Below are 14,252 nucleotides of genomic sequence, written 5' to 3'. Positions count from 1 at the left end.
CCCGTTGCCTTAACCACTAGACCAAACTGGCTTAATGTCAGTGTGTGTTTTTCCAGAAAGGAAGCACCACTGAACTTTTGGGGCTTCTTTTGAGTCGATGTGCACAGGTGGCCTGTAAGCACAGCAGCTTTACACCAGGAACATGTTTTTTGGCTTGTGAGGTGTTTGTTCACTAGAATTTAGAATTCTGCCAACCAGCAAAGTGTGATTCAGTGGGATAGGCATAAAATTGAGCATAGAGTTGCCTCCAAACACAAGCTAAATACAGAATTAATGTTCCAGATAAACTCTGCAGCTTAATCAGATTTATCAAGGTATCAGAAATGAAGACAAATTGGGGAAAATAGATGGCAAACTGAAGATGGCTTGTCTGAGAGCAGACCTTATGACCGCATCTCCCAATTTGTCCTCATTTCTGATATCTTGATTAATGAAGAAAAATTTTTTGTTGGGTGGTGAGGGGCAGTAGTGCTTTGATTGTAGATTATCAGCTATTTGTACTTGCTTTCACTCACAATTATGTTATCTTCAGTAAATGCAATTCTCCAATTAGCTTAATTCAGTGTTTCTCAACTGTAGCAACTTTAAGATGTGTGGACTTCAACCCTCAGAATTCCCCAGCCAGTATGGCTGGCCGGGGAATTCTGGGAGTTGAAGTCTACACATCTTAAAGTTGCTAAGGTTGAGAAATACTGGCTTAACAAGATAGCAATTTAACACTGATGTGTGGACTGTCCTCTAGAGCAACTGTGTTCTTGTGCTTTACCTGATATGTATTCCTTTGTAGCATATCAATGTGTTTAGTTAAAATGTAAGACAACTTTTTCATGTTAAATACTCTCAACTTTCTCATGTTAGATACTGGACAACATAATAATCCCTTAAATCTCAAATCCAAGAGTTGTCTCCATGTAAACTTGTGTTTCCTCTGGGACAAAACAAATAGAGGAACATCTGTTACTGTAGTATCAGGTGGCAGTTTGAATTTCCAGTTTCTTATTGTACCAGCTTTTCTCATTCTGTAGTGTCAGCTGGTGGGAGAAATGATACTGCATCTCGTTATTTCTAACTGTTTAAACATTAATGTGATAAAAGCCTTACCTTACTTGTAACATTAGTGTGGTGCTATAAAACATAGATTAAAAATGGAGGGGGGGGAGAGAGAAGGACCCCTAAACTTGTATGTTTTAATTCTGTATTGTTATTTTTGGATACTGGAAAACATCAGTATTAGCTTTTTGAATATGTAAGCATTTTTTTCCACTGGTGGTGCATAAGTTAAAAATGCAGTAGAAGTGTCCAAAATAAAATAGAAAAGTTTCTTGGAAAATTGTTAAATCGACAATAGCCAATTAGCCCCAGGATTTGGAATCTGCAGTTGGATTTAAAAAAAAAAAAAGTAAAATATTTGGAAATTCACATGTATTGTGAATTTACAAATCTATTTTTTTCTTTAGTAATGAAAGACTCCAAGCAGGCAATAATATCAAAGGAAACTAGCACCAATTTAAGTATTTTTAATTTTCTTACAACCACTTAAAACGGTCATGAAGTACCACAAAATTATATACATTCATTTACAGAAAAACAAGTGAAATAATCTAAAATATTTTAAAAGCCTTTACCTGATGCACCTAGGCAACAAAGGTGCTTCAGTAGACATTTTATGTGCATATCTTCTACTTTTTAAAATTTTACCCTCAGTTCACACACACATATATTAAAGTAAAAATACAGCAAGCAGAAAAGACAACACAATATACATCTTTAATTTATTTTTTTAGAGCAAAGCAGGAAAGTGCATGTCCAATGAGCTATTACAATTAAGAAATATGCTGGCAGTACCTGCCTTAGAGGCTCTTTCAAGAGGTTTGATTGTCTATGAACATTAAGGGAACAATCGGAACAGAAGAGAGAATGTGTGCACAATGGGTGAGAATTAAATAAAGTAGCAGCTGGAGAAGCTGATGAATATAAAACTTCAGTAATATAATTAAAGTATATAAGGCTCCATAGGGCTTGCAACTAAAGGAATACACTTTTCATACACAAAAATCACCTACGTATTTTAAATCCTATTTCTATGAAGTTCCAGTTGTCTAGGGATGCCAGGTTATAGCCTTGCACAGGACAAATAGTAGAACTTTGCATTTATTAACCGGAGAAAGCAACTTGCTCTCCTGCATGAAAGTTAGTTTTTACAGTTCTTTCAAGAATGGCTTAAAAGAAAATAAAGATCAGAACCAATTTCGAACAAGCAAGTGCTAATGTAGAGTAAACACTACTCTGGTGCTTCTCCAGTGTTGATAGTTTTGAAACATGATATAAAAAAGAATTCACATTCATGGCCTTCAGTATACAATCCATTTGTTATAAATCCAGGTTATGGGGAGGGGGTTAGATCGCTGCACACATAACAAATACCACTGAATTATAGGTATAACGAAGTTTTAAAAGTATTGTCCTTTCAAAATCCATTCTGACCTCTTACCCTTAAGGCTGCCTTCAAATATAAAGGTCATTCATGGATGTTTTGGGGAAACTAATACCAACATGAACACCTGGCATACAGTCAAATTTACACCCATGAGGTTTCCAGGCAATGTTAGTTTCTTTGTGCTTAGCAAATATTGGGTATTTTGAAAATTTTCACAGTAGGCAACTATCTTAGGCAAAGCTGAAAATGGCATTTAAAGACCTTCATTTAAAATGTTGAATTTTATATCTGCTAAAATGTTTCGCAGTACATCTTAAGTGAACTCATACAGTGTTATAATATTTACAGAAGGAAATAAAATGGCTGATATCCTGGCTTTAGACTTCACATTTTGGCAAAAATCTTTTATTCATGTGTAATTCAACTCTTCTCAGCTGATAAACTTTGGCCTGTAATGCCCAAAATAATAATAAAAAATCTCTCTACCTTGGATAATTGTGTGCTCAATTCAGGAACTATATGAAGTATCTGATTACTTCCTTTGTTCTCCCAAATCTTTAGAATCATAAAAATGGCAACTACGCAGAGTAAAATTAGAGCAAGGTATCTTGCACATTAGCTGCCAACTTAAAAAAAGTAGCTTGACTTTTCAGACTAGGCTAAATGTTTATGTTGACTTTTTTCTATCTCCCCAAATTTTAAAGTGTTTCTCAAGACACCAATCATGAGAAAATCTATTTTACTGCCAGTTTCTAGTAATTTTTTTTATATATGCTCTTTCTACAGCAACTAGCCTCCAGAGACCTGAAAACTATGTTTATTTTTCCACTCTCTCTGCTTTAGGTAAATGTTAATGCAGACCTTGAAACAAATAGGATTTTTCCTAGCTAGAATGTCACTGGCCTCATAAAAATTTACAATGTTATCTAACTTTGCAGACTTTCCTCAATTAACTTTAATATTTCAACAGCCTTTGAATGTATCAGTAGCAAAGCAGGTAAGACTGGCTGACTCATCGGGGCAATAAATAGGAAAGAGATGAATGATTTATAGATGAACTTACATTTTACTAAACTCAGAGAATATTTCAGAACTATTTATGGAATGAATGGTTTATAGATTGTGTTAAACCCTTTAAACTCCAACCCACAAGACATGTTTGAATTGCCTCAAGAAATGAAGTACATCAGTTACTCATGTGTTGCATAGAAATGACTCATTCAAAGTAATAAAGTAATGGAAAGCTTTTTTTTTTTTTTTTAAATCCTTAATGGATCCTAACAAGACCAAAATGATAGAGCAGGACTGAAATATCAGCCTATAAATACAACCTAGATAGCCAGCATCTATTTTACTGGCATTCAAAATGTTATTTACAGCAATGAAAGCTTTACTTGAAAACCCTGAAAATCTTAGACATACAAGTTTGTACATATGAATGTATCCAATCATGGCTAATTAAATAGAGCAAGAGTTACACTGAGCCTGATTAAAAAAAAAAGACCAATATTCCTTCTGATGCCAAACAGAAGCATTTACACTCTCACACACATGCATGTTCTTATAAATAATGGAGCATCTGAATAGCACTAATTTCAATATACAAATCTAGTTGCAAACTTGGCCCATATGTTCAGTTACATAACATTTTATGTATTAAACCTAGTTTGGCTGAAACCTGAAGCGTGAAATCATTCCGTCTCTACTTTAAGATCCCATATAGCTAGATAGGTTATGAGGAAATTTCTTTCAAGATATCACATTCTCTTCCTAAAAGTATTCAATATGCCCTACAACATGACTCTCCAGCAGTCACCAATGCTTTGACCCAACTTGTGAATAACAAATATTCACTGGCTGAAGCCACAATTTAATTTATTTTTATAACGGGTAGAAATGCAGAAGCTGCTCTGGTCCTCTGCAGCTTCTGTAAAACCTAATTTCCATTCAAAACCTGTTAATGCCTCAGCTTGTACTGCAGTTGTGGGTAGTAGCTCTCCGTATTAGGTCAGCATATTAAGTTGATGAATTCAGTTGAGCACTCTGCATGTTAAGCAAACAAAACCACATCTCCTAATGTGTATATATGGCATGCAAGCTATGCCACAATTTCTCTTTCTCTGTCTATACTTAGAGAAAGCAATGGTCCATGTGTGCATTTACAAAACGAACAATTAACTGGAGAAATTCAATTCTTTAAGAACCGGTAGGAGCTCTGCATTTCAATTCATTCTTCTTCTAAGGATGCAAGTTCAGTTTTTTTAAGCAAATAAGAATAAGGGGAGATCATGTAATTTTTGCTAAAAAATTACATATTTTTCTAAAAAAATTCCAATATATTTCTGGTGTATCAATATTTCTGTGCAACTTTAGCTTACCCATACCACATGCCACATATTAACATCCACAATTTCTAAATTTCCTCTCTCTACCTTTACCAGCAGCATGACAGACACAACCTTCACTATCAGTATTTCTCTAAAATAAAGAGTGCTACTTCTTCAGTTTGTGACTATCAAGTAGCTGCTAAAGGCTATGATTCTGTCAGGACAGTAGAAAGAGATGGGCATCCTTAATTTAATTACAGAAAAATCAGCAGCTGCATCACCCTTTTATTTGCCTTGTAGCCTTTTTTGGTTTTAGAGGTAGAGAGCAGGCTCTAAAATAAAGATCATAAAGAAGCTGCGCTTTCGTTTTTAAGCTTTTGGCCACACCACTTATCTTGGCAAACAGCTAGTCTACTCATTTAAATTATCTTCAAGACCATAAAAAAAAGGAGGACGGTCATTCAGCAAACAGCAAAGAGATGCTCATCTTCTGCATTCCTTTCCACGTGCTGTAAGTCCTTTCTGTCCAGACCACAACTGGAGGAATTTTTTTCCCCCTCAAAAGTTATTTCAATCATCTTTATTCATAAAAAAGCCCTGATGTACAGAATGATTAAGTACTACTTTCTTAAGCCAGCTGCAAAGATAGTTGGGATTGCATTAATATTTTGCTCCAAGTATTTTTCCCACTCAAAGTGCAAAACTGTAAAGCCAGTTTATAAGCAGTTTCCATCTAACCCCCCTTGGTTCTTCCTGCTAAAGGAAGAGCAGGTCACTTCAGTTGTGCTTCAAAATTTCAGGTTCAGCTTATCCTCTTCCTCCTGCTTTAGTTGGCAAACTGCTGGTAGAAGGCAAATTTAACCCTTTCAATGTGATGGCAAAGTTTAATGGCTGGGCCAAGTTTCAAGTCCATGCACTCCTGAACTGTGGGAAGAGTGAGCAGGAGAAGTGCCTGCCCATCTATTTCCTATCAAGTGAAAAGGAAGAAACAGCAGTTAGCATTAAAAAGAAATCTGGGTTTTTTTTTTAATCATTTAAACATTTCATTAATGTATTATAAGCAAACAAAAAGAATAATACATCAGTAAGAAACTACTTACATGTAGTGATTAAAATAAACTAAACATAAGGAAAGGAATAAAAAGAACTTAGGAAAAAAAGATGGATATGGTATCAATATAAAATCCTCCATCTTATTAAATTTAGATGATATGGAAATACATAGCTCTATCTCCTTGTTTTTAGAGTACAGGTAGTTCTCATTTAGCAATTGTTCACAGTTATGACAGTGATGAAAAAGTAATTTTACGACCAATCCTCACATTTATGACCTTTGGAGGTCTGTAAAGCAAAGGAAAGCTGAAGTAAGACTGTAAGCACAGCTGTGGTTTCACTTAGTGACCATTTCACTTAATGACCAAGTTGCCAGTCCCGATTGTGGTCATTAAACAAGGACTACCTATATAAGGCCATTTCAGAAATTGATAAAAAAACACAGATTTGAATCCATTCCTTAACATTAGGAGTATGAATTCCTTTCCATATATGCAAAATAGATAGAAGGCTTTAATCTAGCCACATCATAAACACCATTTGCACTCAGAAAGATTCTCAGCTCTTCCTCAATATTATGTTGAGTGCCACCTGACCTGAGGGGCCCATCATCTGGCACTGTATCACTTTATCTAATCTATCCATGTGGTTTTCTTGGTGAAATACAGGAGTGGTTTACCATTGCCTTTTCCTGTACAGTATGTCTTTGCCATTGTCACTAAAGTGATAACCTGACTCCTGTATCTTCCCATATCACAGCTGCCCAATATAGGTTTCTCCTTGCTTTAGTTGGGCAACTGGAATGACCTTCATGCCTTAGGTGAACTCACTGAGCTTATATACACTTGGCACACATTCCCAGCATTCTTTGCTCATCCGTCCCATGTACACCCCCTCCCTGCCACAATGAGGCAGCATAGCAGGACTTTTCATGTGACTCTGGATTAAAACTTTATCTATTAGTGACCAAATGTGCCAGCAGCTTTCAAAGCTGGAAAATACAATCCCTACTCACTATAAATTGACCCTAAAACTTGGTAATATTTTGCAGGAATCACACACTTACTCTCTAACTGAGCTCAAAGAGAAATATTAAGAAAAGATCCCAGAAAAATTCTGGCCACTGTATGTTTTTATGTTTGTATTATATGTGTTTTATCCATTTTATTGTTAAGTCACCCAGAGTCATGTATGTGTGATGGGCAGCCATATCAATCAATCAATCAATCAATCAATCAATCAATCAATCAATCACAGTGTTAAAATAAAGGCCTAGTGATAAAGTTGAAAGTCTGGTAAATTAAAGCCACCATTGTCATAGGACAGTCTCACTTAATCCAAAGAAATCTGAGGAGTCCTAGCTTGCCATGAAAATGTTCTCAATAATTTATCTAATATACATGAAATAATGGTAAATAATAGAACAGGTCTATGAATATTAATAAACTTTTTTAACTAATATAAATACAAAGGTAAAAATGACACAAATGTTATTTTAGTTGCCATACTGGTTTCATGGGGTCAATTATCTATGGTCAATAATAAAAAATACCTGATCCAGAAATATTCTAGCTAATGGTGCACAGTCTGTAGATTTAAGGAACCGCACGACATCTGCTACACTCCATTCCAGAGGATTGCTGTCCAGCTGTAATTTTTCATCAATTTCTATCTTTATTTCCTATGCCACAAGACACAAAGGCAAAAATATTATGTTTTCTCCCTTAGAAGTATCTACGTTTTCCAGATAATACCTTTAAAGAAGCTCTCTGTGAGTTAGAAGAGCCAATGGTCCGGTATTCTGGGGATTAAAAGAAGTCCTATTGTTGAGCAGTAATATGTATGCACTGTATGTCCTGAAAATGTGATGGTGAACTTGAATGCAGAGCATATAGCAGTTCAGTTATTTACCCCAGTTTTGCCATTTCTTAAAGTAAAAAAGACACAACTCTATACAAAGAACCGTGCTAAAAGGATCAGTGGGAGGAAAAAGAACAGAGGGTGACAAAGGCACTTGAAGTATGTATCTTTGAGAGCTAGGCATATAACCAAATAATCATAAATGCAGGTAATTTGAGTATACTCAACGTATGATTTATGTTATTGAAAGGGATAATCAAGATTGAGATTGTGATTCTGATCTATTGCTGTGCGTGGCCTAAACCTGAAATTTGTTTCATCCAGATCACCAGTATGCATCTTTTTCTACATTTAACTTGTTCCTGTCTTGATACCCTAAAGCAGGTCATGTTACTTTATCAATTTCACAAGGAACATAAGGTCCTACGGATATGTAACTTCATTTTGTGACCAGAAATAAGTCACCTAGAACTCCTCAGAGATGAGGACATAAATGTTTCAAAATGAACAGCAGAATTCCAAAGATTTTATGCCGCATCTTCTGCAAGGAAGACATTTACATTCCTGATTATTTTTTGTAAAGCAGAATTGTATTTTCTTTTATTATTTCCTTGACTACATTGCTGTGTTCTTTCTGAGGTCATGTTAAGGACAGAAGTTTTTTTTTCTGTCCTGCCTTTATTATTTTTATAACTAACTCAAGGCAGGGAACATACCTAATACTCCTTCTTCCTCCTCTTTTCCCGACAACAACCACCCTGTGAGGTGGGTGGGGCTGAGAGAGAGAGTGACCGGCCCAAGGTCACCCAGCTGGCTTTCATGCCAAAGGCAGGACTAGAACTCACAGACTCCTGGTTTCCAGCCCAGCACCTTAACCACTAGACCAAACTGGCTCTTCGTTTTATTCTGACTATTGGAAGAGAATGTCAAATTCACAAAAAATGAGTTCCCTTGAATGCACATGGAAATTAAGAGGTATAAAATTGTTGATAAAATATTATTACATTCATATATAACAAGGATTTGCACGAAGACTGGTAAGGTGTGTTTTATGTACTATAAATTGCAAACAATTACTCAGTGTTTTCCTAGTCAAAGAAATAAAGCTCAATCACCCATCTTTAAGTGTAGAGTTAATTCCTGGAGAAAAAAAAATAAGAAAACTGGTTTCTCAGAATTTTTTTTTAAAGGTTAGCTTGACCAAGTGAGCTGAAGACAACCCCCTCCCTCAAGTGGTGACAAGTTGAGGAGGAGAGACACTTAAGGGAAATTTTACAAGTTTTACAGGCAGTGAAATATACATGCAAACTTGCTAAGCTACATAGTAGATAGATCCAGCAAACATGACACACACACCTCCCCTTGCTGAAAAGCTTGACAATTGTTATGTTTTTAAAAATCAAAATATACCTTTGGTGAAGGTGGCTTATTTTCATCATCTGAGAAAGAAAAAGTCCGTAGTTTTCTTTTCCGTTTGTCCCGGTCTGGAGCCCCAAAGTGAGACTGCTCACTCTGAGTTGGGGAAGATGACTGTGATTTCTTCTCTGATACTTCAGACTCCTCAAGCAATTCCTCCTGATGCTCAGAAGTGCTGTCTTCAGTAAGAGATTCTTCATCTACCTCATCCTGATCATCCTCTTCTTCACCTCCACTTCCCTGAAATGATACGGAATGGCTCAGAATAGCATGGATTAGCAAAGCTTGCATGCAGAAACATTTGTCATCACTTTATCCCACAGTCTCTCTCTACAGACTCATAGATTAAATACATCCCTCCTAGTTACATACTTGGGGTGATCCCACTGGTGTGTTATCCACAGAGGTAGAAGATCGCTTCTTCTTATGAACGAAGAAGTTTTTCCGTTTTTTTCTTTTCCTGTTTGCTTTCTTCATGCTTGCCTCCATGTTGCTGTGGATACTAGGTGGTCGGCCAATCCTTTTGTTTCTCCGCTTCCCATAATAATGGGCTATGGGAGTTAAAAGAATTGTTATCATGAAACACAATTCATCGTTTGTTAGTCCTTAAAAAGACAAGACTTTAGAGGCACTCTTATTATACATACAGTTTATTTTGGTTGTGTGCAACCTTTACATTACTGTAGCACCAATGGTGGGGTATGCCTTAGAAAAAGTAGCATAGTGTTTCCAAAAAACAGGATGGGGTGCCTGCCAATTTACAAGTCAAATTGGTCTACAACAATTAATATTCAGGTTTCTTAATACAACAGTGATGCTATCATGAGATGCAATCAAAGAGAAGAGCCATTTTTAGCATAAGAACAAATGATACGAAGAAGGGCTGTCTGGAGGTGGCCTCAAACCGAAAAGGCAGTAAGGTGCTAATGAAAGTGAGTAGTACTTTATTTTTTACTAAGATCTCAAACAAAAAAGGGTTACAGAAATTACAGTCACAATGGCTGGATTCACATAACACACTTAGTCATAACATGCTTTGCTAGATTTTGGCTAAGCTTGTGTGAACCCAGCCACATACTGGATTTCTCCACTGAGTAAGAAATGATCTAACTGTTATGAAGGAGATCCGCAAGACTATCTTCAGATGTATTACTTTTCAATTTAATGCAGCCATAATTTGGTTTGACATATTGTGATGTCTGAAGCCCAAAATAAGGTCACTTCATGGTGAAGTAGAAGGCCATTAACCACAAATGGTACCCATGGTTTATTATTAAGTAGCATTAATTCATGGGTTAGTGTGTTAAACAAACAACTGGCTGTGATCCAATTACACCACTGCAGGTTTTGTTTTTGTTTACTGAAAGCCCTAGGAAGTGCCAACTGGCAGCCATAATAAAGCTGTTATACTGATACTGATGAAAAAGGAAGGAGACTGGCAAACCATGGCCATTTGTGGTCTGCTGTTCCCTATCTGGGACACATTCACTAGGTTACTTCCTTAATTATTATCACTTGCTTAGTGTTATATATGGTTCATATTATTCTTACGAAACTGCTAAGGTTTCCCATGGAAACTTCCATTCATTACCAACAGAGGAAAAAGTATAAATAGCAATAGTCTTTCTCAAGAGACTAAAAATAGCTTCCTAGTTGCTAGAAAATTTTAGATAATATTTTCAATCACCTGTAGCTTTTCTGATGTGAAGTTAAAAACTGAGGGTTCAATTATTCAATGGATAAATATTGGATATAGGGTTACATGGACTACTGCTAAGTTAAATAAATGATCTTGGTTCAATGATACTTCTGAGAATGTAAATTAAAAGTGACATGACCAGCTACTTCCAAGATACTGCATATTTATTGAAAACTGTTCTTTCTAGCTGCTCACACATTACATTTTCCAGAGTAAATAAGAAAGGCCAATACCACAATTACTTACTGTATTTGGTTTTTGTCAGAACAGAGCAGTTCTCAGAACATTTGTCTAGCACCATTTGGGGGCCAAAGAGATTTGGACAACATTCCAGTTTGATGCAGGTCTGCCTGCAGAAGTCTGCAACTCGATCAGCTGTTCTTACAACCTCCACTGTGGCTCGATAGCTCTTTCCTTTATATCTGTAGCAAAAGACGATTTCATTAATAAGTAAAGGGGAAAGTAAACACAGAATGGATGTCCTATGTGTTTGTTTTCTCAGAGAAATACACGTTAGCTTGGTTCATACAGCACAGTAACCAAACCAAGGTATACCATATTATGACTTACAGCCCATGACTTCAGCTATTTTGATTTGTAAACCCTGGCTTATATCTTTGCAAATCCAGTAAACTGTAGCTTATTAAATAAATAATTATTAAACCATGGGTTAAAGTGTGAAGCAGGCCAGTCCTAAAGTCTTGTTAAAAACATAAAGAGAAGAAGAGAGTTTAAGTAAAAGGGGTATCACCATATTTTTAATTTCTTGGTTTAAAATATTTATTTGGATATATAAGGGTGTCCAACTCCATACTGACTTTGGGAAGTACAGAAATAAAAAGCAAGTACAATACCGAAAAGAAAATGAAAGAAAAGAAACATGGGGGGGAGGGGGAGGGAACAAACATATACCATAACCAAAATAAACAGTACACACATGATGGTCACTTCTTAACCTTTCACAGAGGTTGGCAGGGGGCAATGCAGGTTTTCAGGGATTATTTAAAGGACTGCAGGGTCGGGGTACTCCAAACCTCCAGGGTGATGCTATTCCAAAGGGCAGGTGCCATGAGAGAGAAAGCATGCTTCTTAGGTTCCATCTGCTTAACGGATGGGACATGAAGTGCACCCATCCTGTTGGAGCTTATAGGACAGGCAGAAATAATGGGACAGAGGCAGTCCCTCAGACAGACAGGCCCTATGCTATGAAGGCCTTTATAAGTCATAACCAGCACATTAAATTGTATATGGAAGCTCAAAGGAGTTACATGATCATATCAAGATGCATCCACAACTGTTTGCACCATGCCATTCTGGATCAGTTTTAGGTTCTGACAGATATTGAAGGGCAATCCCATATAAAGTATATTGTCACTGTCTACAAATGAAGTGACCAAGGCACGAGTGTCCATGAGAAGGGATTTCCAGTCCAGGAAAGGCTGCAACTGGCACACCAGATGAATCTGCACAAGGCCTTCCTGACTACAGCTGCCACTTGCTCTTCAAGCAGGAGCTGTGAGTCCAGGAAGACCCCAGAACTGCATAATTTATATCTTGACAATTTATAGTGATCACCCATCAAAGTTTACCACTTAGTTATTAGTTATTTTAAAAAAAAACGATGTTGGCATATCCTGTATCAGCAAATTAGTGGCAAATGGTCTTAAAATAAATTTTCTTATGCTTGTAAGATGGTATTAATTCAACAATTTGTGGGTATTTATTAACTTCAGTATGTCAGCAATGCTAAATAAATGAGTCTTTTATTCATATGATGTGGGCTTGTTCTATGGATTTAATGAAATTGGTAGAAAAGATCACTGCTCAGTGTTCAAAAGATAGAGCTACCTGACCTCCAGTGGGAACATGGTGGACTGAACAGCTGTGCCCGCAAGCTCCGCAGGAAGAACTGGCATTGTGGCAGATTTTCAGGCTCAGGCTGGTTCCTCCTGAAGCCCAGGAGCATTTTTCTGGACCAAGGAAAACACTTGGAATTGACCCATTTGTCCTCCAGACAGCGAGTTGCACCCAGGAGATTGTAAACAGCATCTGCAATTGATGGGTAAGACTTTGCCGGGAGGCTGGGATATCATCATTTCCAAGCCACACTGAAGCCTTAAAGGGACATTAAGTCCAGCTACCTCATTTCTAAAGCAATTTATTTATTTTTAAATATTTCTAGCCTAAAAGAGGCTTTCTACATTAAGGAGAAACAATCTCTCTTGGTGCTTATCATTATTTTTGTAATTAATTAATTTTTTTTTTTTAAAGCTTTGGATTTTGCTTTCCATCCAATACTAAGGAGGGTTGAGAGTATGTTATCGTCTCCCTGTTGCTATTTTTGTGCTAATTTTGAAGATTTTTGCATTTTCCCTACACATTGAATCTGCCGTTCTGAACTTTTACTTTCCTGTCACTACTTTCTCTGGGGAACTGTTATCTTAACTCAGTTTGGAAATTTTCCATTACTTTCACTTCTGCCATAATTTGAACTGAAGAACTTAAAGGGAGAAATTGAGCTGTGAGACATGAGTGAATTTGACTTTCTGATAGAATGTTATGGAAAAGAAGGGATTATTATGTCCGGGAGGTTTTTTGAAGAGAAGTCTGTGTTGGTGAGGGGAGCAGTTGGGCTGTTTGATCTCTTTAAGAAAATAGCTCTGTGTTTATTATGGGGATATGTAAATGTCTTGGTCTATTTTGAAGTGGGTTAAGGGACAAAAATATTTATCTGGATCTTTTGGCTTTGGATATTTTTATCATTAATGATTGGGATGATTATTAAGGTTCTTTTAAAAATTATTAATATTAATTCATGTTTCTTGTATTATTAATTATAATGGCAAACAATTTACATGCTTTTTATTTTTGATCCTTATTATACTAGACAGGAATGTATAGAATAGTAGTAGGAAGGGAATAATTAAGTAATTGTTATGTTGGGGGGAAGTTGATTAGGTGATTTATACTTTTTCTTTTCTTTTAATATAAAGGGAGGGAGCAATGGTATTTTAGTGATTTTTATAATGTGCTAAGGGGTTGACTTGTAGAAATAATGTGATTTAGAGCAAGGGATTGATTATGGAAAGTTAATGTATATCCTTGATGTTTAAAGCTGGAAGTCACTTCTTTTTGTAATCTATTAATTTTTTTTCTCTTTTGTTTTCATACTTTTTTAGTTCTTTTTTTGTAGCTTTTTTTGTTTTTCTGTATCTTTTATCTTTTTCTGAAATTTAATAAAATTCTTTTAAAAAAAAGATAGAGCTACCCAAGATTTACAAACTTGGATTACCTGCATGTGTTTGTTTTCTGTGTCAGCTGGGTTTTTTATCAATATAATAGAGGCACTAATTAATATTATTTCATGTGGTGAATAACTATTTTAAAAACTAGGCTGAATTGTACAGGTAGTCCTTGGTTAACAACGACTCATTCAGCAACTGTTCGAAGTTATGACAGT

The 14,252-nt window shown here is 36.2% G+C and overlaps 1 protein-coding gene across 1 annotated transcript in view; it reads right to left on the bottom strand.

Moving 5' to 3' along the window:
- Window positions 1-4,598: 4,598 nt before the first annotated feature.
- The window catches only part of SFMBT1 (Scm like with four mbt domains 1), a 105,203-nt gene continuing 95,549 nt past the window's right edge, over window positions 4,599-14,252 (bottom strand). Inside the window, exons 17-21 of the mRNA XM_063291880.1 lie at window positions 11,039-11,214; window positions 9,466-9,644; window positions 9,088-9,333; window positions 7,370-7,498; window positions 4,599-5,731 (exon numbers count right to left, since the gene is read on the bottom strand). Of these exons, the coding sequence (XP_063147950.1) occupies window positions 5,591-5,731; window positions 7,370-7,498; window positions 9,088-9,333; window positions 9,466-9,644; window positions 11,039-11,214 (871 nt within the window). The 3' untranslated portion in view covers window positions 4,599-5,590. The remainder of the gene's footprint in view (window positions 5,732-7,369; window positions 7,499-9,087; window positions 9,334-9,465; window positions 9,645-11,038; window positions 11,215-14,252) is intronic.

Source organism: Candoia aspera, chromosome 2, assembly GCF_035149785.1.
Source record: "Candoia aspera isolate rCanAsp1 chromosome 2, rCanAsp1.hap2, whole genome shotgun sequence".
Classification (NCBI taxonomy): Eukaryota; Metazoa; Chordata; class Lepidosauria; order Squamata; family Boidae; genus Candoia; species Candoia aspera.
This window is presented reverse-complemented; position numbering and strand designations above follow the sequence as displayed.